This window comes from Chanodichthys erythropterus, chromosome 3, assembly GCF_024489055.1.
Source record: "Chanodichthys erythropterus isolate Z2021 chromosome 3, ASM2448905v1, whole genome shotgun sequence".
In the NCBI taxonomy this organism is placed as follows: domain Eukaryota; kingdom Metazoa; phylum Chordata; class Actinopteri; order Cypriniformes; family Xenocyprididae; genus Chanodichthys; species Chanodichthys erythropterus.
This window is the reverse complement of record NC_090223.1, coordinates 10,319,286-10,343,376: the sequence shown is the minus strand read 5'-3', so window position 1 is coordinate 10,343,376 and position 24,091 is coordinate 10,319,286. Positions and strand designations below refer to the sequence as shown.

At 40.6% G+C, this 24,091-nt stretch overlaps 1 protein-coding gene and 1 pseudogene across 4 annotated transcripts; one reads left to right on the top strand and one right to left on the bottom strand.

The window, feature by feature from the left end:
- LOC137003093 (uncharacterized) overlaps positions 1 to 24,091 on the bottom strand; it is a 243,826-nt pseudogene that overhangs the window by 211,609 nt on the left and 8,126 nt on the right.
- On the top strand, positions 1,731 to 10,650 carry LOC137017056 (carcinoembryonic antigen-related cell adhesion molecule 5-like). 4 transcript variants are annotated; one of them, XM_067380974.1, is made up of 10 exons: positions 1,731 to 2,124; positions 2,423 to 2,743; positions 2,838 to 3,140; positions 3,225 to 3,542; positions 3,624 to 3,941; positions 6,123 to 6,158; positions 8,701 to 8,775; positions 9,846 to 9,874; positions 10,077 to 10,125; positions 10,335 to 10,650. In XM_067380974.1, exons 1-9 carry the CDS (start codon positions 2,064 to 2,066, stop codon positions 10,122 to 10,124), a joined length of 1,509 nt encoding a protein of 502 aa, XP_067237075.1. In that variant the 5' UTR covers positions 1,731 to 2,063; the 3' UTR covers position 10,125; positions 10,335 to 10,650. The 4 variants fall into 4 exon arrangements, with proteins under 4 accessions (XP_067237075.1, XP_067237077.1, XP_067237076.1 ...); XM_067380976.1 differs by lacking the exon at positions 8,701 to 8,775; XM_067380975.1 differs by lacking the exon at positions 10,077 to 10,125.

Sequence of the window (24,091 nt, the reverse complement as noted above, 5' to 3'; positions counted from 1 at the left end):
TTGTAGGAACCCACTTGAGGAGGAACTGTTATCTAAATGTGTGAAAATTCACAGATATCCGTGAGTACAGAGATGATCACAGATAAGCCAGTGCGGTCAAACTGACGAAGTTTTTACAGCCAGCAGTAACACGCTTCTGAAAATGCTAGAAATCAATCCACAACACAACTTACCGGTTACTCTTAAACTTACCCAGGAAAAGTCCTCTGTAATGTTCAACCTCAAGAATTTAAAACAGGGAACTGTCTCCATAGCCACCCCATTTATGAACACAGGACGGTTCAAATTTAATTTAGAAGTAGGGAATTACTAGTCATCCAGTTTTGTTTATCAGCTATTCAGTAAAAATTAATGTGATGCTTCCTAATGATACCCCCCAAAGGTAGCATATACAGAGTGAAAAGCAACGGTCCTAGTACTGAGCCTTGCAGTACTCCATATTGAATTTGTGATCGAAACAATCTCATATGACCTGGTCAGATAAGTATGATTTGAACCATGACAGTGCAATTCCACTAATGCCAACATAATTTCTGAGTCTGTTCAAAAGAATGTTGTGGTTGAAATGCAGCACTAAGATCCAAAAACACTAATAGAGAGATACAACCACGATCTGATAAGGGCAAATCATTTGTAACTTTAATAATGATTTAAATTGATGATTTAACAAGTTTAGACAGTTATAGCAATGAATGAATGGAATTTTTTTTCCTCAGGGACACTATCTGACGTGATACTGTAGTAGACGGTTGCATGGTTATCATTTTTTCTCTAATATTATCAATCTTGCAAGTAAAGAAGTTCATAAAGTCATTACTGCTGTGCTCTTTGGAAACATCAGACGTTGAAACTTTATTTCTTGTTAATTTAGCCACTGTATCAAATAAATACTTATGGTTGTGCTTATTTTCTTCTAAAAGTTTCGAAAAATAGGCAGATCTAGCAGTTTTTAAGGCCTTTCTGTATGCAGAAATGCTTTTTTTCCCACAAAATGTAAAAATCTTCTAGTTTTGTTTTCTTCCAGATGCATGAAAGTTGGTTTTGCAGCCTTTGCTAAATGTAGTAAACACAGGACTAGATAATGATCTGAGATGTCATCACTCTGCTGCAGAATTTCAACACCATCAATATCGATTTAATGTGTCAGTATTAGATCTAGTATTAGTATTAGATCACAAGGTGGAAACATCTTGAGTATCATCAAGGCATGGTGCCGATGACACATACAGACTTTCATAATGAAACACCAAGGCGTTCATAAAATATAGCATTTTGCAGCAAAATAAATTCGAAATAGTTGCATTTTAAAGCATCTCTGAAGTCCTTTAAACAGCACAACCTGTGTCACAGTGCACACATCCAACTGACGAGAATTATTACTGTCAGAGTGGCTCATGCCACTGTAAAATTCATTGGCCAAACGGAAAATGTACCATCATTTGGTGTTTGTAGTGTTAATAAAGGAGCCTGGATCTGATATATTTTCTTAGGACTGGAGAGAGTAAAGCAGCATGCTATAAACAATGTATAGAAACACTCCTTTTTTTTTCTTTTTTTTTTTTTTAGAGATCCTAATGTAGTGTGTGCAAATGCTTTTTGTTTGACCAAGCTGGATTTGATGATAATAATTACTTTTAAATAATTTAAAAACTCTTTTGGAATTAATTTTCTACAAGTGAGTAATGGATAGTGGATACATTTTCATTAACAAACTAATTTCATCAATAAATATTTTATGATTTTATTTCTAGAATTTAATGGCATGCAGGAAAGTGCTATAAGAAAGAAGTGAAAATAACACTAATGCTCTCATGTGCAAAAGAGCCCATAAATGGTTTTCAGATCAAATATGGGTTGAACCAGTTTGCTTAACAACATGCAGATTTATCACAATGAAGAACATGTTTCACTCAAAGATAAAGCAACACTTTACTGTGGTATAGTGTCACTAAATAGCAACTATAGCTGGATTTAAACACGAAGTCTATCAGATCAGAGGAAGTTAACATCCACAGGAGGAGCTTAAACTATATAAAGAAAAGAGAGACTGTCAGAAACAGAATATGTCTGATAAGTGTGATCTGTGTCTGCTGGGAATGATCATTCTCTCTTCACTTCTCACAGGTAAAGAAATCTGGATTTTCTCTTAAGACATTTAGTTGAATTAGTCTGGAAAGAGTTGATTTGAACATGCTCAGTTTATTCTTGCACAAATTCACAAATATCTTATGATGAACAATTAACTTCATATTAAGAGATCTGATTCTGAACTGCTCTCTGATAAAGAGTTTATTCTGAGAGCATTTTGTTTGTGAGGAAAAAAGACTATGATTTTAATCATCTGTTTTTTTTATGCTGGTTTGTTTTGTTTTCATTTATTAATATATAACATAATGATTACTCAAATGTATTTGTGTTTCAGGTACAACTGGAGCAGAAGTGACTGATGTGTTCATCAGTTCTGGTGAAAATGTCCGTCTGTCCTGTAACAATGCTCTTTCTGACTGTACAACAACTACATGGATCTATAACAGATTCAGACATTCATGGATAGTTGAAATTATTACTTTAGGGAAAAAGAAGAAAGACACAGAGAGTCATGAGAGACTGAGTCTGGAGTCTGACTGCTCTCTGAACATCAAGAACGTCACAAAAGATGATTCTGGATTTTACAACTGCCAACAATATGTGAATGGACAAAAACAAGGAACTGATGCACATGTTTATCTGCATGTTCTTCATGGTAATTTTTGATTATGTGGTCAATTTAAAAAGGGCAAATTCTTAGTTTAAGCTCCATGATGATTAAAGAGTCTGTTATTTATTTTTTGTTTCAGTCTCTCCACCACCATCGTCACAGACTGAGATCAGTCCAGGTCGCTCTGTGACTCTCTCCTGTCAGTTGTATTCAGTCTCTTGTGATGATTGGGTCTGTTCTGAGGGTCTTCATCTGTTGTGGGTGAATCAGGCTGGTGTTGATCTAAAGACAGACTCCAGATATCAGATATCAGCTCCAGATCGCTGTATTATCACGCTGACTACAACACTCCTGAATGAAGATGACAACAGAGAGTGGAGATGTCAGCTTACTCAAAGAGATCAAGTCAAGACCTCAGCCAGATACACTGGCAAGAATTCAGGTGAGAAATTAACTTTCCTAACCCTGTTTCAGAAGACTGTGTTTATCATATCATAATGATTACTCAAATATATTTGTGTTTCAGGTACGGTTGGAGCAGAAGTGACTGATGTGTTCATCAGTTCTGGTGAAAATGTCCGTCTGTCCTGTAATAATGCTCTTTCTGACTGCAAATCAACTACATGGATCCATAGCAGATTCAGAGATACATGGATAGCTGAAATGATTACTTTAGGGAAAAAGAATGAAGACACAGAGAGTCATGAGAGACTGAGTCTGGGGTCTGACTGCTCTCTGAACATCAAGCACGTCACACAAGATGATTATGGATTTTACACCTGTCAAAAATATGTGAATGGACAACAAGAAACTGATGCACGTGTTTATCTGCATGTTCTTCATGGTAATTTATGATAATGTGGTAAATTCTTGGTTTAAGCTTCCATGATGATTGAAGAGTCTGTGATTTGTGTTTTATCTTCAGTTTCAGTCTCTCCATCATCATCATCATCATCATCACCACCATCGTCACAGACTGAGATCAGTCCAGACCGCTCTGTGACTCTCTCCTGTCAGTTGTATTCAGTCTCTTGTGATGATTGGGTCTGTTCTGAGGGTCTTCAGCTGTTGTGGGTGAATCAGGCTGGTGTTGATCTGAAGACAGACTCCAGATATCAGATATCAGCTCCCGATCACTGTAACATCAATCTGACTACAACACTCCTGAATGAAGATGACAATAGAGAGTGGAGATGTCAGCTTACTCACAGAAATCAACTCAAGGCCTCAGCCAGATACACTGGTAAGAATTCAGGTTAGAAACGTCTCAGGTTACGTATGTGACCATGGTTCCCTGAGAACAGGGAACGAGACACTGCATTTGAAACGCATATGGGGAACCCCTCTTCGTGAACCGGTGTCTGAATACAATATCAACTCACGACAATCCTATTGGCCGGCAACAGCCTATGACGTCATCATAGCATGACCCGGAAGTATATAAGGAGCGCCTAGAGAACTAGTCACTACCTAATCGTCTGAGGGACTGTTCAGCAGGCAGCCCCGATGCATGGCTAGGAAACGCAGTGTCTTGTTCCCTTTTCTCAGGGAACCATGGTTACATACGTAACCTGAGACGTTCCCTTTCGAAAGGGAACTCAACACTTCATTCGAAAACTCATTGGGGAATGATATACCCACGCCGCCATGCTTGAGGGGAGTGCATGCCAAAGAATGGCTAGACAAATGTCAGAACTAGCAGTTTCAACTGAAATCCCAGAACCCATCCCCCTAGGGGTCATACATAGGCTGTCAGTCACAGTATGGCCAACAGCCCAAGCTATAAGCCTCAAAGAGGCCTTCCGCAGAAGGCCTACCAAGGTTGTTCAAGTGCTTCTGGAACCAAGCTTCTTTTCAAAGAAAAGAGGTTACCTTTAAGGGAATGTAGCCAGGGGGGGCGAGGGAACCCTAGCCAGTCACTTGTCAGGGGAACATACTTGACCCTGATTGCCACCAGGGAGGCTGACCTGGTCTAACCGAAACCTAGTTTTGGCCAACAACCTGTTTGATCACAGAGTGTAAAATCACATTCTTCAGAGAAGATATCCAGTAAGAGGGACTGCCATGAGGCAGTAACCAACTCAGACCAGAGTGAAGAGACGGTCATCCTGGAGAGCAGGACTCAGCTTAGCGCTTTTTCCCTCACCAATGAGGGGAGTAACACTCTGCTCAATCCTAGGATCTACTCAGCGCTTGATTATTTGCACTGAGGAGGCTGTGCACTCTAAAGTAACCCAACAAGGGGAGTACATTTACCAGCCTGGGGGCTGATCCTCAATAGGGAGGCCTCAGAGAGGCCTACAACCACTGACCAGCTTAGGGAGCAAAGTACTATGCAGGACATAGAGTACAGAGCTCAACCTAACAGATAAACTCTACTGGAGGCACAAAATCATGGAGGCTCCGGAAGGGGCCTGCAACATGATGCAAATTTTACATTGTGTAGAAATACCTCACAGCAGCCTTGCGAAAGGCCAACATGTGAAACTACATGCTCAATCTGCTTAAAGAACACACAGATGTGGGGATTGGGAAGCTTGAAAGGCGGCCTGTAAAGGTCACACGAAGGTCACTAGAACAGCTTGGTTGCTAATAAGCAAGATCCCACAAACATGGAACTCGCTCAGAATGAACCGAGTTTAACTAGCAGATAAGACTGTAGAGTGCACATATATTACAGTCTACCTCAACACATTCCAACACATTCAACACAAGTAGTGTGCACAGTAAAAACACTTTTTACTCTTTAAGCAAGAGGAGTACAACTTACGCCATCGTGCTCTAGAGAAGGTCCAAACAGGACCTGTGACTTCAGAAAGACACGGGCATCAGCTAGTGGCAGTGTCTATGCTCTAAGGTATCCAAATCTTAGAACCCAAGTATCCAGTGAGGTTAACTAGTTTAACTCAACCTGAGCTAATATGTCAGTTTTAGGAATTATAAGTATTAATAATGCCATTCAGGTCAAACTGAAGGTTTATAGGCAGCAGCTCACTGTAACACCTCTAACATTCATCTCCTGCAGCTCCAGTCGATTCAACAGTTCATGATCACATGATCTCTGATCATCAGTCTCACTTCAGTGGTTTATCATCACAACTAAGCGGCGCTTTAATTAGATTTGCCAGTGAGATGGAACAAACATGATCCATTTCTACAGGAGGCTCTTAACATTTCCAGTAACTGTTCTAAATACAACACTGATATGAGCTGCATAAGCAATGAAAGCTTATTAATTAAATGCTTTTTCCAAAATATGACGTATCTGATAAAAAAAAATCCATCCTTTAAAGCAGCTGCACACACTTCTGCTCTGGACTACAGTAGTTGAAATAAATCAGTCTCCGTTTGTAAAATAAATGTCTTTATGTTGTGATCATGCATTAAAATATGATTTTTGTATTTCTTTTTTTGGTTTCAATAGGTATAACATCAACTACAGCAACAGCGCTGATTCCAGGTGTGTATGAACATTATCCTCATTTGACTGACTCCATACATTTGTACTGAATCCTCTCTGAAGTTGTTAAAACGGCTGAAAAGTAACTATTAAATGTCAAAGAGATATCATTCTCATAGACAAAACAATAAATCATGGTCATTTAGTGAACATGTGAGGTATACAGTAGTCTGATAGTGTTTCAGCTCATATGAACAACTCTCTACGATGATATTGATTCAGCCATCAAATATTTCCTAATATTTCTCACTGTCCAGTACGATTAGGTGAGGTGTGGGGATGGGGTTTAGAGATGGGGACCAATCAGGTTGCAGCTTCAACAAGTGTGTGGGGGGAATATTGTAGTGAAAATGACATCAGAGGGGACATCGGTATTAATATTACTTTGATAATTTTGCAGTGTTTGTGTTGTTGCTCGTTCAACTGTTTTGTATATTGTAATTGACTATTTTTAATGGAAGCTTTAAAGTATGGAGGACCAGGAGTGACACATAAAAATAAAACGAAGAATCAATTCATTAATTTAATAATTTAAACATAAAAATGTATATAAATGAATCCCTTTTTATGTGGGCAAATTTATAGAAATATTTAAAGTTGTTTATTTAATTACTGTTTTTAAATATAGTTCAATAAAACAATAAAACATTAAAGGTACAATATGTAACATTTTTTGCAGTAAAATATCCAAAAACCACTAGGCTAGTGTTATATATTTTGTCCAGCTGATTACTAACAATATCTCTAATGTTTTCAACTACTTGTAAATCATGAGAAAATTCCCATTCTAAACAGTGACACGGGGCAGTGCAGTCGCCTGTCAATGACGTCAGTTACCTTTGTTACCGCCTTTACTGACGTAGAAACCACATGACAACAGTGCCGTGGACAAATGCGGAAGTAGTGTCTAGCGTCCAGCAAACCACTAGCTTGTTTCAAGCAGTTCCTTATTTACTTCTTGCACGTTTTATGGTGGATTGTGTTACTTATTTATGGAACATAATTACTGTTTACCATCTGCCGCTGGTTCTGTCGACAAGGACAGCTCCTGTAAACTCATGACCGGAAAAGCGGAAGCGGCGCCGGTGACTGTTTCATAATAAACGTCCCGCTGCTCGTGAGGCGTGTGTTGATCAATCGCTCCAGCTCCTCGTTCAGCTCCCGCAACACTCGGTCCTGCTCTGCTTCATACTGCAGTAACGTTAATAATCACATCCATGAACATGAGTTCTTCCAGATTCCAATCCCTATTCTTTTTCACCGTCCGTTGAGATGGAGACCACATGTCCCAAGTTTCTGCTTTAAAACTTGGCGTCATCAAACTACGCCTTTGTTTTGAATAGGCTTCTAGCGACCTCTAGCGGAAAAAAAAATATCACAAATTGTACCTTTAAACATATTATCACGTTCCCACGAGTTTATATGTTGTGGCCGAGACAAAACGAAATGAACCGATCATGTCCTCTCCCGGTCACCGTACTAACTGTCCAATGACAGTGAGTGTTACTAGTGAGAGAGGATTGGCTCTTCAAATTGAGGTGAAAGTTGATTGGTTGCTCCCACGTGTATACTGTCCAATGGCATTTTACCACTCGATTGACAAATGGATAAAGAAAAGCATTTGGCAAACTGACAAAGAAAAGCAATTGGTAAATAGAGAGAAAAAAGCATTTGCCAAATTCTTTTTAAAAAGGCGATTTAAATGCGCATTTGAAATGATGTACTAATGAACTTTTTTTATTGATCTACGTTTTAAAAAATGGATTAAATAACCCGTTTTAAATTTGTCTATTTATTTAAACATTCAAAAAAGATTTTTAAAATTTAATGTTTTATTAAACTATACTTAAAAACAGTAATTAAATAAACAACTTTAAATATTTCTATTAATTTGCCCATATAAAAAGTGATTCATTTATATACATTTTTATGCTTGAATTACTAAATTAATTAATTGATTCTTCGTTTTATTTTTATGTGTCACTCCTGGTCCTTCATATTAAAGGGTTAGTTCTCCTAAAAATGAGAATTCTGTCATTAATTACTCACCCGCAAAAACAAAACAAAAATAACGACTTTATTCAACAATATCACATTGACTGTTTTAACAATGTCTTTGGTACCTTTCTGAAAGTGTTGGTTAAACTGATGTCTATGGCCTCTTGGATTTCATCAAAAATATCTTAATTTTTGTTCAGAAGATAAACGAAGGTCTTACTGGTGTGGAACCACATCGGGGTAATTAATAACAAAAAATAAATTTTTGGGGTGAACTAACCCTTTAAGTTAAACACTTTATAACTGCTGAACTATGAAGTGACAACAGTAGCTCAGAAGACCATCACATCTGTAATAAACTGACAGAAACTTACTGAACTTTCTATAAAATCATGATCACCAGTATCAATTTACTTCATTATAAATAGGGATAATTATTCTATTAAATGTGCCATTTATTATTGTATTTAAAGTTGTTTTTATATATTTGGTTAAACAGTAATACAGTCGCACTGAATATGTCTCTCTATCGTCTCTCTCTCAGTGATTGTGATTGTCGCTGCATTCGCTGTTCTTTTTCCTGCTCTTATTGTCTGTGTGATTCGTAAAAAAAGAGCTGGTGAGTTTTCATAATTCTTAATATTGCATAACAAATACTTACAGGTTAGTTCACCCAAAAATGAAAATAATGTCATTAATTACTCGCCCTCATGCCATTTTGTTAATCTTCGGAACACAAATTAAGATATTTTAGTAGAAATCCGATGGCTCTGTGAGGCCTCCATAGGGAGCAATGACATTTCCTCTCTCAAGATCCATAAAGGTACTAAAAACATATTTAAATCAGTTCATGTGAGTACAGTGGTTCAATATTAATATTATAAAGCGACAAGAATATTTTTGGTGCGCCAAAAAAAACCCCAATATAACGACTTATTTAGTGATGGCCGATTTCAAAACACTGATTCATTTGTGCTCCGAATCTTCCTGAAGCAGTGTTTTGAATCAGCGGTTCGGAGTGCCAAAGTCACGTGATTTCAGCAGTTTGGCGGTTTGACACACGATCGATTCATGATTCGACACGCTGATTCATTATGCTCCGATGCTTCCTGAAGCAGTGTTTTGAAATCGGCATCACTATATAAGTCGTTATTTAGTTTTTTTGCCGCACCAAAGATATTCTCGTGGCTTTATAATATTAATATTGAACCACTGTACTCACATGAACTGATTTAAATATGTTTTTAGTACATTAATGGATCTTGAGAGAGGAAATGTCATTGCTGGCTATGCAGGCCTCACTGAGCCATCGGATTTCATCAAAAATATCTTAATTTGTGTTCTGAAGATTAATGAAGGTCTTATGGGTGTGAAACGGCATGATAATCAGTAATAATACGACATGAAGGTGAATAATAAATGACAGAATTTTCATTTTTGGGTGAACAAAACCTTTAAATTCACTTTCAGGTTGTATCATAGAAATGTGAGTGAAGGCCTTAAAGTGCAAGTAAAGATTAAAGCTTGTGAGATTATGCTAATTAAAAAAAAAAATAAAAAAAAACTTCTGTCAAGACGTATCAATGATTTCTGAGTATTAAAAATTTAAAAATTAAACAGCTACTGTGTTTTGCACGTTTCATCATAAATACTTCTGAAAACTAAGGCTCTTTCACAACTATTTTCCAGATCCCAAAGAAGAGGAATGTGACCCTTCTGTAAGTATTACAATATTAGTGATTTACATCTGTCTACTCAGCAGATTTCTTTAAATAAGAGCACAAACCACAACCGAACACCAGCGTGAGTTTCTTCCACCGCTGAAGATCTGTAGATTGAGAAATGAGCAAGAGCACTTCCCTTTATGTGGCTTATCTAAAAAATACATTAGTTTACATGCAAAATCTTTTCCTTGTTTAGGAGCTGACGTATGTGAATTATTCTGTGATTCTAGCACATAGAGAATAATGTGAGTAGATACTGTCACGTTTCACTGTCTGCTCATCACTGACATTAATTATCAGAGAAAGTGACCAGGAGAGTTTCTATAACTTCAACATGTTTTGGTTCAGACACCAAGGGTCATAATGAAGTTCACGGATCCTAAGATAATCATATTATTTTGATTACAGCAGCATAGAAACAAATATTAAAGTAACTCTAAATATTTTTTCTCAGAATTGAAAACAAACTCAACACTGGCTGGTGAGAAGAGAATCAAGAAAAGTAACTGCATCCTGCTGACTCTTAAAAAAGACACAAAACCTTCTTCTTGCTTTCACTGCTTCTTAAATCCCTCTCCTGTATTATTCTAGACCATGAATGAAACTTTGTATTGTTCCTCGTCTTTAAGTTTAATTGCTTTGTTGTGTTTTTCATTTGTAAGCAACTTTGGATAAAATCATCTGCTATATGAATTAATGTAATTGTAAGCTTTATAAGCAGTACATGTAAAGAGAAGCTCTGTGAATTATTTTATGAATGCATCCTTCAAGAATGATCTGCATATTAAAGGCTTGCCAAAATCCCATTGTCAATTCTGCTTGTTTTTTTTTCTTCTTGCTTTTGTTTATCATGGATTATTAATATTAACTAACAGTTATTAATATTCAGTGCAAAAATATGAATTTTGCTGAACTATCTGTTGTTAAATTTAGGTTTAAAACATGTCATTTCAAAATAAAAGTTTAAACCCTTGCATGTTTTGATTTTCACATATTCTTGTTCAAGAAATTGCAGAGGCTATAGTATTTCTATTCTATTTCTATAAGAAATTGTCAAATATTAAAGATTAAGTGAACATTTGAGTTAAATGTCATTTGGCTGATATTGAACAAGGATTTGATCTGCTGTAAAGCAGAACAACAATCGCCGCCCTCTGCAGGTATTTGTTATAATACATAATGTAGCCTACATAAGACAATTGTTTATATTATGTATTTTAACAGTGTTGTTCTATAAAACCATATGATTACTTGCTTTTGGTACTTTTTTCTAACCAAATATTGCTTTCTCATTGTTATTATAAAATGTACAAAAAAATCTGATTACTCGATTAATCGTCAGAATTAGTGACAACCCTAAACTGCGCAAAACTAAACTTTGCATTTGAAAAGTCATTAGCAAATGCTTTAAAACATGCTTACAGACTCTGATTCAGATGTGCCACACTGTTAGCCCAGATAAGTTGAATTTACTTAAAAAATTGAGGAAACTGGTTGCCCTAAAAAAATTAAGTAATGATTAAGTAATGTGAACTTAATAATTCGAGTTCATTTAACTTAAAATGTTTTGTAATACTAATTACTTTGTAGTTATTACAACTAGTATATTTAAGTTCAGTGTACTAAGCAAGTTAACTTGCCACCAATCAAAATTCATCCATGCCTCCCATCATGCATTGCTGCATGAATAAATTATGAGCTGAATTGTCTTAGTAATTTTCTTTATTCTCACTATTTAAATTTTGCTGTTTTTCTGTGACTTTTTAGTAGCTTGTTTTCTAATGTTCAGTTGATCTGTTTATCAGAACATGTTGCTTGTCACCGTCGTTGAGATTCACAGGCTGATTCTTGATGTCTGTGTGTGCCTAAAATATATATATATATATATATATATATATTTTTTTTTTTTTGTGATAAGGACAACTTTTAAAAAAAAAATTGTATTGATAAAGCTGATCATCTGCTGTAGAATCACAGTGCTGCTGTAATCAATAATGTAAATCTAACTCAGAGATTGGGCTCTAAATGAGTTCAGTGATTCAGATCAAATAATGATTATGTGAAAACATAACCAACACCACCTGACCATCTTTTAACTTTGCTTTTCTGGTTGGTTTTAATGCAGTTAAAACTGCCCAAACAAAATCTAATATTAAAAAGTTAAGGGTCAAGAGCTCAACTAAAACAAGCCCTGACCCTTGATGATGGTAACTTAAAAATTGTGATTTTCTCCTTTGGTGAAAAACTATATGTGGCGAGGGGGGCGTGGTTCAGCGAGGTCTGCAACCGGAGAGAATAGCGGGAGACGCTTGGTAAGTGAGTGGGTTGGATACAAATCACGAACACCTGTTTCTCATTCCAGTGATTGGCGCGGAGACAGGTTAAAACGCCGTGAGAAGCAGGAGCGTGTGAGAGAGAGGGGAACTGTTGACTGAGTCGAGTCGAGGCTCGTGGAGTGAAGCCCTTGTGGATGGTGTAAACCAAACTTGGAGAGAACCCCTTGTGGATAGCGTATGCCGAACCTGGAGTGAAGCCCTTTGTGGATTGTTTATTTTCGTTGTTGTGCGTTGCACAGTCCTTCTGTTGACATTCAATAAAGACTCAGTCAGCAGTTGTTTGTCGTCCCTGACCACTTCCTTCCCCACTACGAACTTAAATCTACTACACTGGTGCCGAAACCCGGGAAGGAAGTCGGTGAGCACGTCGCCATGCAATCTTCGTCCTCCGCCACATTTGCGGACATCATCGCGTCCCTCGCGGTCCTGCACCGCGAACAACAACAGGCCCTGCTGGAGTTAAGAGGCGACCAGGAGCGGTGTTTCCAAGCCATTCTACAAACCCAGCAGGAGGACCGCGAGGCGTTCTGGAGCTGGATTGACCGGGAGGTTCCCCGGGAGCCCACCGAACCACCCGCTGTGCCTGTCCACCTGCCATTAAATAAGATGGGTCCACTGGATGATCCAGAGGTGTTCTTAGACCTCTTCGAGAGATCCGCGGAGGCGTGTAAATGGCCGCGGGACCAGTGGTCGATGAGGCTGGTCCCGCTCCTCTCAGGACAAGCACAGGTGGCGGCACAGCAGCTCCCCTTCCCGAACCTCCTGGTCTATGAAGACCTACGGCGGGCCATCGTCCAGCGGGTCGGTCGGACCCCGGAGCAGCACCGACAGCGCTTCCGCTCCCTCGACCTAGGTGAGTCCGGCCGGCCCTTCACGTTGGCCCAGCAGCTCCGGGACTCGTGCCGCAAATGGTTGCTGGCTGAGGGAAGCGACGTGGACCTGGTCGTCGATCGCGTGGTGCTGGAGCAATTCATCACTCGGCTCCCGAAGAAGACGGCCGAGTGGGTCCAGTGCCACCGTCCCACGTCGCTGGACTCAGCCATCCAACTGGCGGAGGATCATCTGGTGGCGCCCAGGGGGGCGGGACTCCCTGCTGCCGGGACGGACCCCGCTCCTGCTTCTCCCCTCTCTCCGCGCCATGTATTCAGCCCACTCTCTGCCACTGGGGCGGCGGGCAGGTCTGGGCCGGCCTGTTGGCGGTGCGGGGATCCGGATCATTTTGTGGATAAATGTCCGGTTATGGAGGTCGGGACGGTGATCCGGGTCCCAGACGAACCTCAGGCCGCCCCTGGTCAGGCTGGCGGGTACCAAATACCTGTGAGTATCAAGGGGGGTACCTATCAGGCTTTGGTGGACTCGGGCTGTAACCAAACCTCTCTCCATCAAAGCCTGATTTCGTCTGGGGCATTGGATACAGGCCGCATGGTTGGGGTTCGGTGCGTGCACGGGGATGTGGTAAAATATCCCGTAATGTCCGTCATAATTAAATTTAGGGGACAAAAGCATAGTGTTGAGGTGGCAGTTAACCCGCACCTCCGGCATCCGATAATTTTGGGAACGGATTGGCCCGCGTTTAAACAATTATTGGGATGTCTTTGCTCGGATGCCTCTTGGGGGAAAAGAACGCGGGGTGAGCAAGCGCGAGTACAGGTGGGAGAGACTGATCAGAGACCGGAGAGTTCTGCTGCAGGGGATCTGAGTGAAGCCGGAAGACTAATTCTTCCGGAACGCGATGATTTTCCCCTGGAGCAGTCTCAGGATGAGACATTAAAAAATGCATTTGATAGGGTCTCGGTGATTGATGGTCAGCCTCTCCAGCCTGGACGTCCGCTTGCTTACCCGTATTTCGCGATTATAAAAGATAGGTTGTATCGAGTGACCCAAGACACTCAGACAAAAGAAGATACAACCCAGTTATTAGTGCCAAAGAGCCGCAGGGAAATGCTTTTCCACGCGGCTCATTCTAATCCAATGGCGGGGCATTTGGGACAGGCAGCGACACTAAATCGTCTCATGACCCGGTTTTTCTGTCCGGGCATTCACGAGAATGTACGCAGGTGGTGCGCGTCTTGTCGTGAATGCCAGTTGGTGAACCCACCGGCCACCCCAAAAGCGCCATTGCGCCCACTTCCATTAATGCAGGTCCCCTTTGAGAGAATTGGTATGGACCTCATCGGGCCATTAGAACGATCAGCAAGGGGACATCGCTTTGCATTAGTCATTGTTGATTATGCAACACGATATCCTGAAGCAGTGGCTCTCCGCAACATTTCTGCTAAAAGTGTTGCGGATGCACTGTTTCGCTTAATCTCCCGGGTGGGGATTCCAAAAGAAATCCTCACTGATCAAGGCACGGCGTTTATGTCACGCACGTTACGCGAACTGTACGAATTATTGGGCATTAAATCGGTTCGTACCAGCGTCTTTCACCCACAAACGGACGGGCTGGTCGAACGTTTTAATCGCACGCTTAAATCCATGATTCGTAAGTTCGTTCAAGAGGACGCCAAAAATTGGGATAAGTGGTTGGAACCTCTGTTATTCGCAGTACGAGAGGTCCCGCAAGCCTCCACGGGGTTTTCCCCCTTCGAGCTTCTCTTTGGGCGCCAGCCCCGTGGGGTGCTGGATGTCCTCAGAGAAACTTGGGAGGACGGACCATCTCAGGCCAAAAATGAAATTCAGTATGTGCTGGACTTGCGATCAAAACTCCACACTTTGGGGCGGCTATCAATGGAGAATTTGTTACAGGCCCAGCACAGACAGAGCCAACTGTATAACAGACGGTCTAACCTACGTAAATTCACACCGGGGGAAAAAGTGCTTGTATTGCTCCCTACTTCCAGTTCGAAAGGACCCTTTGAGGTCACACGGCAAGTCGGCGAGCTCGATTACGAGGTGGTACGGTCCGACCGGAGGGGGGCACGTCAAATCTATCACCTCAACCTCCTAAAAAAATGGAATGAGGCAGAATCAGTGATGCTGGCGATGGTGATTAGTGGGGAGGATGATCTCGGACCAGAGGCGAATGTAAAATCTCAATCTCTCGCTCTGGTCCCGGGGGGAGATCACCTCTCGCCCTCCCAGCTCACTGATTTATCCAAATTGCAAAAGGAATTTGCAGACGTGTTCTCTCCCCTGCCGGGACGTACCAACCTCATTCAGCACCATGTCGAGACGGAGCCGGGCGTGGTTGTTCGCAGCCGGCCGTATAGATTACCTGAACACAAAAAAAAGGTAGTTCAGGACGAATTAGAGGCAATGCTGAAAATGGGAGTAATAGAAGAGTCCAGCAGTAACTGGGCGAGCCCTATAGTTTTGGTTCCTAAGACCGACGGCTCGGTTCGTTTCTGCGTGGACTATCGCAGGGTGAATGCAGTGTCGAAATTCGACGCGTATCCAATGCCGCGGGTGGACGAATTGCTTGACCGGCTAGGTGCGGCTCGATTTTATTCGACACTGGACTTAACGAAAGGGTACTGGCAGATCCCCTTGTCGCCTTTATCCAAAGAAAAGACAGCTTTCACGACGCCGTTCGGATTACACCAATTTGTTACGCTTCCGTTCGGGCTGTTCGGGGCACCGGCCACCTTTCAGCGACTCATAGATAAAATTCTCCGGCCCCATGTTGCATTTGCGGCTGCCTATCTAGATGATATTATTATCTATAGTAATGATTGGCAGCGGCATATGCAGCATGTGAGAGCCGTCCTGAGATCGCTGAGAGCGGCTGGGCTCACGGCCAACCCGAAGAAGTGTGGAAGTAAGGTATCTGGGCTTCCACTTGGGGCATGGGCAGGTGCGTCCCCAAATTGACAAGACGGCAGCGATTGCGACCTGTCCGCGCCCCAAGACCAAAAAGGAGGTTAGACAGTTCCTCGGGCTGGCGGGATATTATAGAAGGTTTGTACCTAATTATTCTGCCCTCACCAGCTCGTTGACTGATCTAACTAAAAAGGATGCTCCAGATACGGTCCAGTGGACGGAGCCGTGCCAGCAGGCTTTCACCCAGGTAAAAGCTGCTCTATGTGGCGGGCCATTGCTTCACTCTCCTGACTTTTCTCTCCCTTTTCTGTTGCAGACTGACGCGTCGGACAGGGGGCTGGGTGCTGTCCTGTCCCAGGAGATAGAGGGTGAGGAGCGGCCGGTACTGTACATTAGCCGTAAGCTCTCGAAGAGAGAAGCTAAGTACAGTACCCTTGTGGATGGTGTAAACCAAACTTGGAGAGAAGCCCTTGTGGATAGCGTATGCCGAACCTGGAGTGAAGCCCTTTGTGGATTGTTTATTTTCGTTGTTGTGCGTTGCACAGTCCTTCTGTTGACATTCAATAAAGACTCAGTCAGCAGTTGTTTGTCGTCCCTGACCACTTCCTTCCCCACTACGAACTTAAATCTACTACACTATAAAAAGGTAAATGTTAGGAAAAAATGTCTGTAGAACAGCCAAAACAAATGTTCCAACTGCTCATCAACAGCTCCTGGAATTCATACACACCACGACAAAATGGTGTCATTACCTGCCGCAAACCAGTGTGAAGGAGGCGTGATCAGGAGAAAAACTTCATAATTTAAGTGCATTTAACTTACATTTATTAACACATTCAAATACACCCACAAATTAGTAGAATTTACTTATATTTTATAAGTAATGCAACCAAACTTAAATATTTTAAGTATATTGTAATTATATTTTAAGTAAATATAAAATCTGGGCTAAGAGTGCAGATTGCCCTAGCAAAAAAATAAAATGCCCTAGCATTTTTTTAGAAAGTCTTTGCACAGCCGGTCTTGTACTCTCCCAGGTGCGGTAAACTGTCCTCCATAAAATGCACTGCAAACATTTACGTGGACAAGTAAGAGCTGTGCACATGTGTAATGGAGAAAATGTGCCATCCAAATTTGTTGAAATAACTGAGTAACACTTTACAATAAGTGTATCAGTTAATGTATTATCTAGTATGAACTAACCATGAGCAATACATTTGTTACTGTATTTACTAATCTTTGTTATCGTTAGTTAAAGAAAATCCAGTTGTTCATAGTTTGGTCATGTTAGTTCACAGTGCATTAACTAATGTTAACAAGATTTGAATAATGTATTAGTAAATGTTGAAATTAACATTAACAAATATTAATAAATGCTGTAGAAGTGCAGTTCATTATTAGTTCATGTTAACTAATGTAGTTAACTAATGTTAACTAATGAACCTTATTGTAAACTTACCAATAATTGTAATATATGTGTCTCCAGGTATGATGTACTGATTTTTGAACAAGGTTATGTTTTTCTGTGTTCTAAAAACAAGTAAAAATTATCATGGAAAAGCTGATTTATTGCAAGTTAAATCAGAAGTTGCATTTCATGTCTGATCGGTGTCTTTTCTTCTTCATGTGAGTAAAAGAATCAGAGAGGTTATGCTAAACCTCAATCCTCTGATCTCAAGAGAGATCTAGCGACTGACGCAATCTTTAGGCTGGTAACATACACACAGACATTTGGGTTGTATTGCTCTGAACAGTGCTGTAAATAAATCTTAACCACTGTTTCCTAATTGCATCCACTTTCGGAAGGACAAATAAAGTAACAACCACTCCACAAAATGGCTACTGACAACAGAAGCAACTCCTGCATTTGGGCAGCATTATGCAAATATTTCCACTGAGTAACACAAGTATGTGAGGGAGAATTTGATCGATGTGTTTTAGCTAGGTCAGGATCTGCCTTCTCTTTTAGGTTGAATAAATATTTTCTGGGAGACTTTGTGCTTTGTAACTTTGCAGATCTTATACGCTCAAACAGCACAAAATACATGCACAATTTTATTCTTATTGTTGAATGAGCTGCTGAAAACACTCTTTATTTCATGTCAATAGTTCCTGTTTTCACCTCATTTATTATTCTGATGTCTTCAGATCTGCTGTAAATGCATTTTTGTAAGAAAAATATTAATATATAAAACGTTATAAATTTAAAATACTACCTTCCGGCACAATACTGTGCAAGTTGACTTGTGCCAAATAAATAGATAGAATAGTAAATAGTATCGTAAGCTTAGACGCCTCTTGTGGGTTCAAACAATTAAAGCTGTGCAACAAACTCGAGCTTCTCAAGGATATTTGTAATTCGTCTGAAAGAAGATCATATACACCTAAGATGGTAAATCATGGGATAAAATAACGACTTTAACAATATAGTGATGGGCCGATTTCGAAACACTGCTTCGGAGCTTTACGAATCGAATCAGTGATTCGGAACAACAAAGTCACGTGATTTCCAAAGTTAGCCATTTGATTAGAGATCCGAATCACTGATTCGATTCGTAAAGCTCAGAAGCATTGTTTTGAAATCGGCCCATCACTACATATTGTTGAAAAGTCATGTAAGACGACAAGAGGGTGAGTAATTAATGACAATATTTTTAATTTTGGGTGTACTAACCCTGAAACCCTGAAAATAACCCTGAAACCCTGAAATTAAGGATAACCCTGAAACGCCATTGCTGAACTCAGTGCCACCACCTTGAAAACAGTCCTTTATATGTCAGACTGGTTTCTTGCAATATTTCAGAGCAGCGTAGGCAGTGCCTCAATGTTCGCCAACACTACACCACATCTGATTTTAGTGTGTCGCAGTAGAGAACCTGAACGACAAAACCTCTTCCCACACTGATCAAGTGTGCAACGTTTCTCCAGCGTGAGTCTTCTTGTGTCTTCTCAGGTTTCCTGATCGCCTGAATCTCTTGTCACAGTGTGAAGTTTTTTCTCCATCGTGGATCCTCTCATGTCGTTTTAGAGTTCCTGACCAATTGAAGCTCTTGTCACAGTGTGAACACTTGTAAGGTTTTTCTCCAGCGTGAGTCTGCTGATGTTTTTTCAGAGTTCCTGACCGATTGAAGCTCTTGTCACAGTAGGAACACTTGTAAGGTTTTTCTCCAGCGTGAGTCTGCTGATGTTTTTTCAGTTGTTCTGACAGACTGAAGCTCTTGTCACAGTGCGAACACTTGTAAGGTTTTTCTCCAGTGTGGATCCTCTCATGTCTTTTCAGAGTTCCTGACCGATTGAAGCTCTTCTCGCAGTACGAACACTTGTAAGGTTTCTCTCCAGTGTGAATTCTTTGGTGCCGTATCAATCCGGAAGATGTAGTAAAGGTCTTCCCACAATCTTTGCACACATGATCCTTCACTCCGCTGTGACTTTTCTGGTGTACTTTTAAACCACTCATATGAGCAAAACTCTTTCCACACAAAGAGCACACGTGAGGCTTCTCCTTGGTATGGACACTCAGGTGGATCTTCAGGGTTGATGATGAAACGAATGATTTACCGCACTGATCACAGTTAAACGGTCTCTCTCCAGAGTGAGAACGCAGATGCAATTTAAGAGTGTTTGCATATGTGAAGCTCTTCCCACATTGATCACACGTGTGCGGCTTCTCTCCACTGTGGACCCTCTTATGTGATTTCAGATGACTGGACAAAGTGAATCTCTTGTCACAGTGTGAACACTTATAAGGTTTCTCTCCGGTGTGGATCCTCTGGTGCTGTTTCAATATGGAAGACGTAATAAAGGTCTTCCCACAATCAAAACACATATAATCCCTCACAACACTGTGTCTTTTCTGGTGTGTTTTAAAATATTCCAGCTGTGAAAAACTCTTTCCACACAGAGAGCACATGTGAGGCTTCTCCTTTGAATGGACTTTCATGTGGATCTTCAGGTGTTCTGCTCTATAAAATGTTTTAACGCACTGATCACACTTAAATGGTCTTTCTTCAGAGTGAGGGCATTTATATAGTTTAAGACCGTTTGCTTGTGCAAAATTATTACCACACTGTTCACACGTGTGCGGCTTCTCTCGGATGTGCATTTCCTCATGTCTTTTCAGATTTGATGAACGACTGAATCTCTTGTCACAGATTGAACACTTGTAAGGTTTTTCTCCAGTGTGGATCCTCTGGTGCTGCTTCAATACGTGAGCTGCAGTAAAAGTGCTCCCACACTGATCACATGTGTACGGCCTCTCGCCACTATGAACTCTCATGTGACGTTTGAGATTTGGTTTGTTTGGGAATTTTTTTCCACCCTGAGGGCAACTTGAAGATTTTTCTTCAGTTATGACATGATGTTTCTCCTCCACTTCATTTAGTTCTTCTCTCTCCTCGTTTTCTTTAATCAGGTCTAAAATGAAAGAAAAAACTGTAATTTAAATTGAACAAAATAGCATTTAATTTACGGGGTTCTAACAAAATGTTAATTGCTGCAGTCAATTTGAAATGTTTAATTAATCTGAATGAATTATTTAAAAAAAAAAAACTTATAAAAAAATGAAAGAATGATTCAATGACTCTATGTAAGGCTTGTTCGAGATAAATCTGCTCTCAGCAGAATGATCAGCGTATGACATCACATTACAGTGACAGTGTTTTGAAGACTCATTGTTTTGAATCGCTCTCACGGTACTTTGATGTCATACGTCGATCAGTCTGCGCAGCGCCAGTGTATCTCTAAAAAGCCTAAAGACGTCACACATTTTTGAACAAACCTCTTGAAATTAATGATTCAATGACAAATACATCTTTTAACGGTGACTCGTCACGACCTGGTGAAATAACAATGTAATTGATATAATCGGCATTTGAAGAGTAGATCATTGTCATTAAGGGTACATTTACACGACAATGATATACTTGAAGCAGAGAAGTTTTTCCTTTGAGTTTTTAACTTACAGACAATACCATTGTCAAAACAATCCCCATTTACACAAAACTGTAAAAACGACTAAACTCTGTATTCTGCTGGCAGGCCAGTAGATGGCGATGAAAAACAATAGAATGAACATCTAATGCGCATGTGCGTGACGTCATTGTTTTCACAGATTCATGTTTTTGTTGTTTACTCTTACCCCAGTTTGAGTGCTGGTTCGGAGCCAGAGCCTAGTTTCAAAACAGTTCTTTGTCTTTCGACACACAAAGCACCAGCTCCGAACCAGGAAAAGTGGTTCATAAGTAGCACCAAAACACTGCTGGGCTAGAAGTAAGAACCGCTTGCATCAGGGGCTGGGGGCAAGGTTACCGTGACCAACAAGAAACTTGAGACAGCCATTTTTGAAATAGCAGCTAATTGAGCTAATAGAAACTCTATCGTAATCTCCGTCTATATACCAATGGATGTAGGTTCACAAAGCCATGAGCATCAACAGTAGTGAAATATACGCGATTGTTAATGGAAGGCTTGTTTGAGATGCATCGAAACAGTGCGAACCGATTTGATGGGTGACATCGGAGTGCCGTGGGTCCACGGGTGTGTTTGTAAAGCATACGACTCCTTGTGCTTTTGGATCGTTTGCGCGGTGCTTTAATGTCATGCGCCGATCGCTCTGGGGGAAGCCGATGCATCTCAAACAAGCCTGGTGTGTTTGTTTTTGGCGCTGCAGCGCTAGCTTTGCTATGAAATACGAGACGTATTTGTGATGTAAATCCTGGCTCTGTATTTGCTCTCTAGCCTGTGGAAAGGCAAACCAGTTCTTAGAAGGCTCGTCAGTTGAACCAACTCTGAACTGGCACTAGCACTAGCTCTGAATTAGCACCCGGTTCATGCTGGTGGAAAGGGGGTATTAGAGACTGATTTCAAAACTTTGCACTTTGAAATAGGGCTGTGTATCGGCAAGGACCTCACAATTCGATATACAGTGGGTACGGAAAGTATTCAGACCCCCTTAAATTTTTCACTCTTTGTTATATTGCAGCCATTTGCTAAAATCATTTAAGTTCATTTATTTTCCTCATTGATGTACACACAGCTCCCCATATTGACAGAAAAACACAGAATTGTTGACATTTTTGCAGATTTATTAAAAAAGAAAAAACGAAATATCACATGGTCCTAAGTATTCAGACCCTTTGCTGTGACACTCATATATTTAACTCAGGTGCTGTCCATTTCTTCTGATCATCCTTGAGATGGTTCTACACCTTCATTTGAGTCCAGCTGTGTTTGATTATACTGATTGGACTTGATTAGGAAAGCCACACACATGTCTATATAAGACCTTACAGCTCAAAGTGCATGTCAGAGCAAATGAGAATCATGAGGTCAAAGGAACTGCCTGAAGAGCTCAGAGACAGAATTGTGGCAAGGCACAGATCTGGCCAAGGTTACAAAAAAATTTCTGCTGCACTTAAGGTTCCTAAGAGCACAGTGTCCTCCATAATCTTTAAATGGAAGATGTTTGGGACGACCAGAACTCTTCCTAGAGCTGGCCGTCCGGCCAAATTGAGCTATCAGGGGAGAAGAGCCTTGGTGAGAGAGGTAAAAAAGAACCCAAAGATCACTGTTGCTGAGCTCCAGAGATGCAGTCGGGAGATGGGAGAAAGTTATAGAAAGTCAACCATCACTGCAGCCCTCCACCAGTCGGGGCTTTATGGCAGAGTGGCCCGACGGAAGCCTCTCCTCAGTGCAAGACACATGAAAGCCCGCATGGAGTTTGCTAAAAAAAACACCTGAAGGACTCCAAGATGGTGAGAAATAAGATTCTCTGGTCTGATGAGACCAAGATACTTTTTGGCCTTAATTCTAAGTGTTATGTGTGGAGAAAACCAGGCACGGCTCATCACCTGTACAATACAGTCCCAACAGTGAAGCATGGTGGTGGCAGCATCATGCTGTGGGGGTGTTTTTCAGCTGCAGGGACAGGATGACTGGTTGCAATCGAGGGAAAGATGAATGCGGCCAAGTACAGGGATATCCTGGACAAAAACCTTCTCCAGAGCACTCTGGACCTAAGACTGGGCCGGAGGTTTACCTTCCAACAAGACAATGACCCTAAGCACACAGCTAAAATAACGAAGGAGTGGCTTCACAACAACTCCGTGACTGTTGTTGAATGGCCCAGCCAGAGCCCTGACTTAAACCCAATTGAGCATCTCTGGAAAGACCTAAAAATAGCTGTACTGGAGAGGATCTGCAACTGGAGAGGATCTGCAAGGAGGAATGGAAGAGGATCCCCAAATCCAGGTGTGAAAAACTTATTGCATCTTTCCCAAAAAGACTCATGGCTGTATTAGATCAAAAAGGTGCTTCCTTACAGAAAAAACACATGAACTTCACATGTGCAAAAACACATGCACATGTGATTTTTGCACATGTGAAATTTAACATGTGAAAACATGTGAAAAGCACATGTGATCACATGTGACAAAATGCACATGTGAAATTTAACGTGATCACATGTGAAAAGCGTGTCACTTGCTCAAAATGGATAGCTCATTCCTCAAAAGCAAGTACTCATGTCAATGAAAGTGTCAGTGTCATCATGATGAAAAGTCCTGACATCATTGTTTTAATAACAAGATAGTCAAATGGCTTCGTCATGTTTTCATTATGACAGTCTACTCTGTAAATGTTTTCCAATGCAAAAAAAAGTAAGATCTTGTTGACACTGCCTGAAAATGCTATAGAAAGCACTATATACTATTTGCACAGCCATTCGAAAAATACAGTAAAGTTACACATTACTGTATTTAATGAGGTAACTGAGTACAAGACACTGAATATGTGTTTCATATTTTTACTGTATATGCTCTTTGCAATTCTAATTTGTTCACACTGCGGGCTAAAAATGCACCCTTATTTACAACAAGCATAAACTCCCTTTGGGTAGAGCTGTGCACATCTGTAAACAGTATTGCAGTATATTGGAATTGAACATACAACATACATAGTACTGTAATCATTCATGCTCCTCCAGACGTTCCTCTCTGGCCTCATAATTTCATCTACATCACAACTAGTTCAACATTTTTGTATGTAATGACTCAGGCAATGAAATGAGGACTATTAGTTTTACATGGAATAACTATTCAGCATTCACAAGTATAGT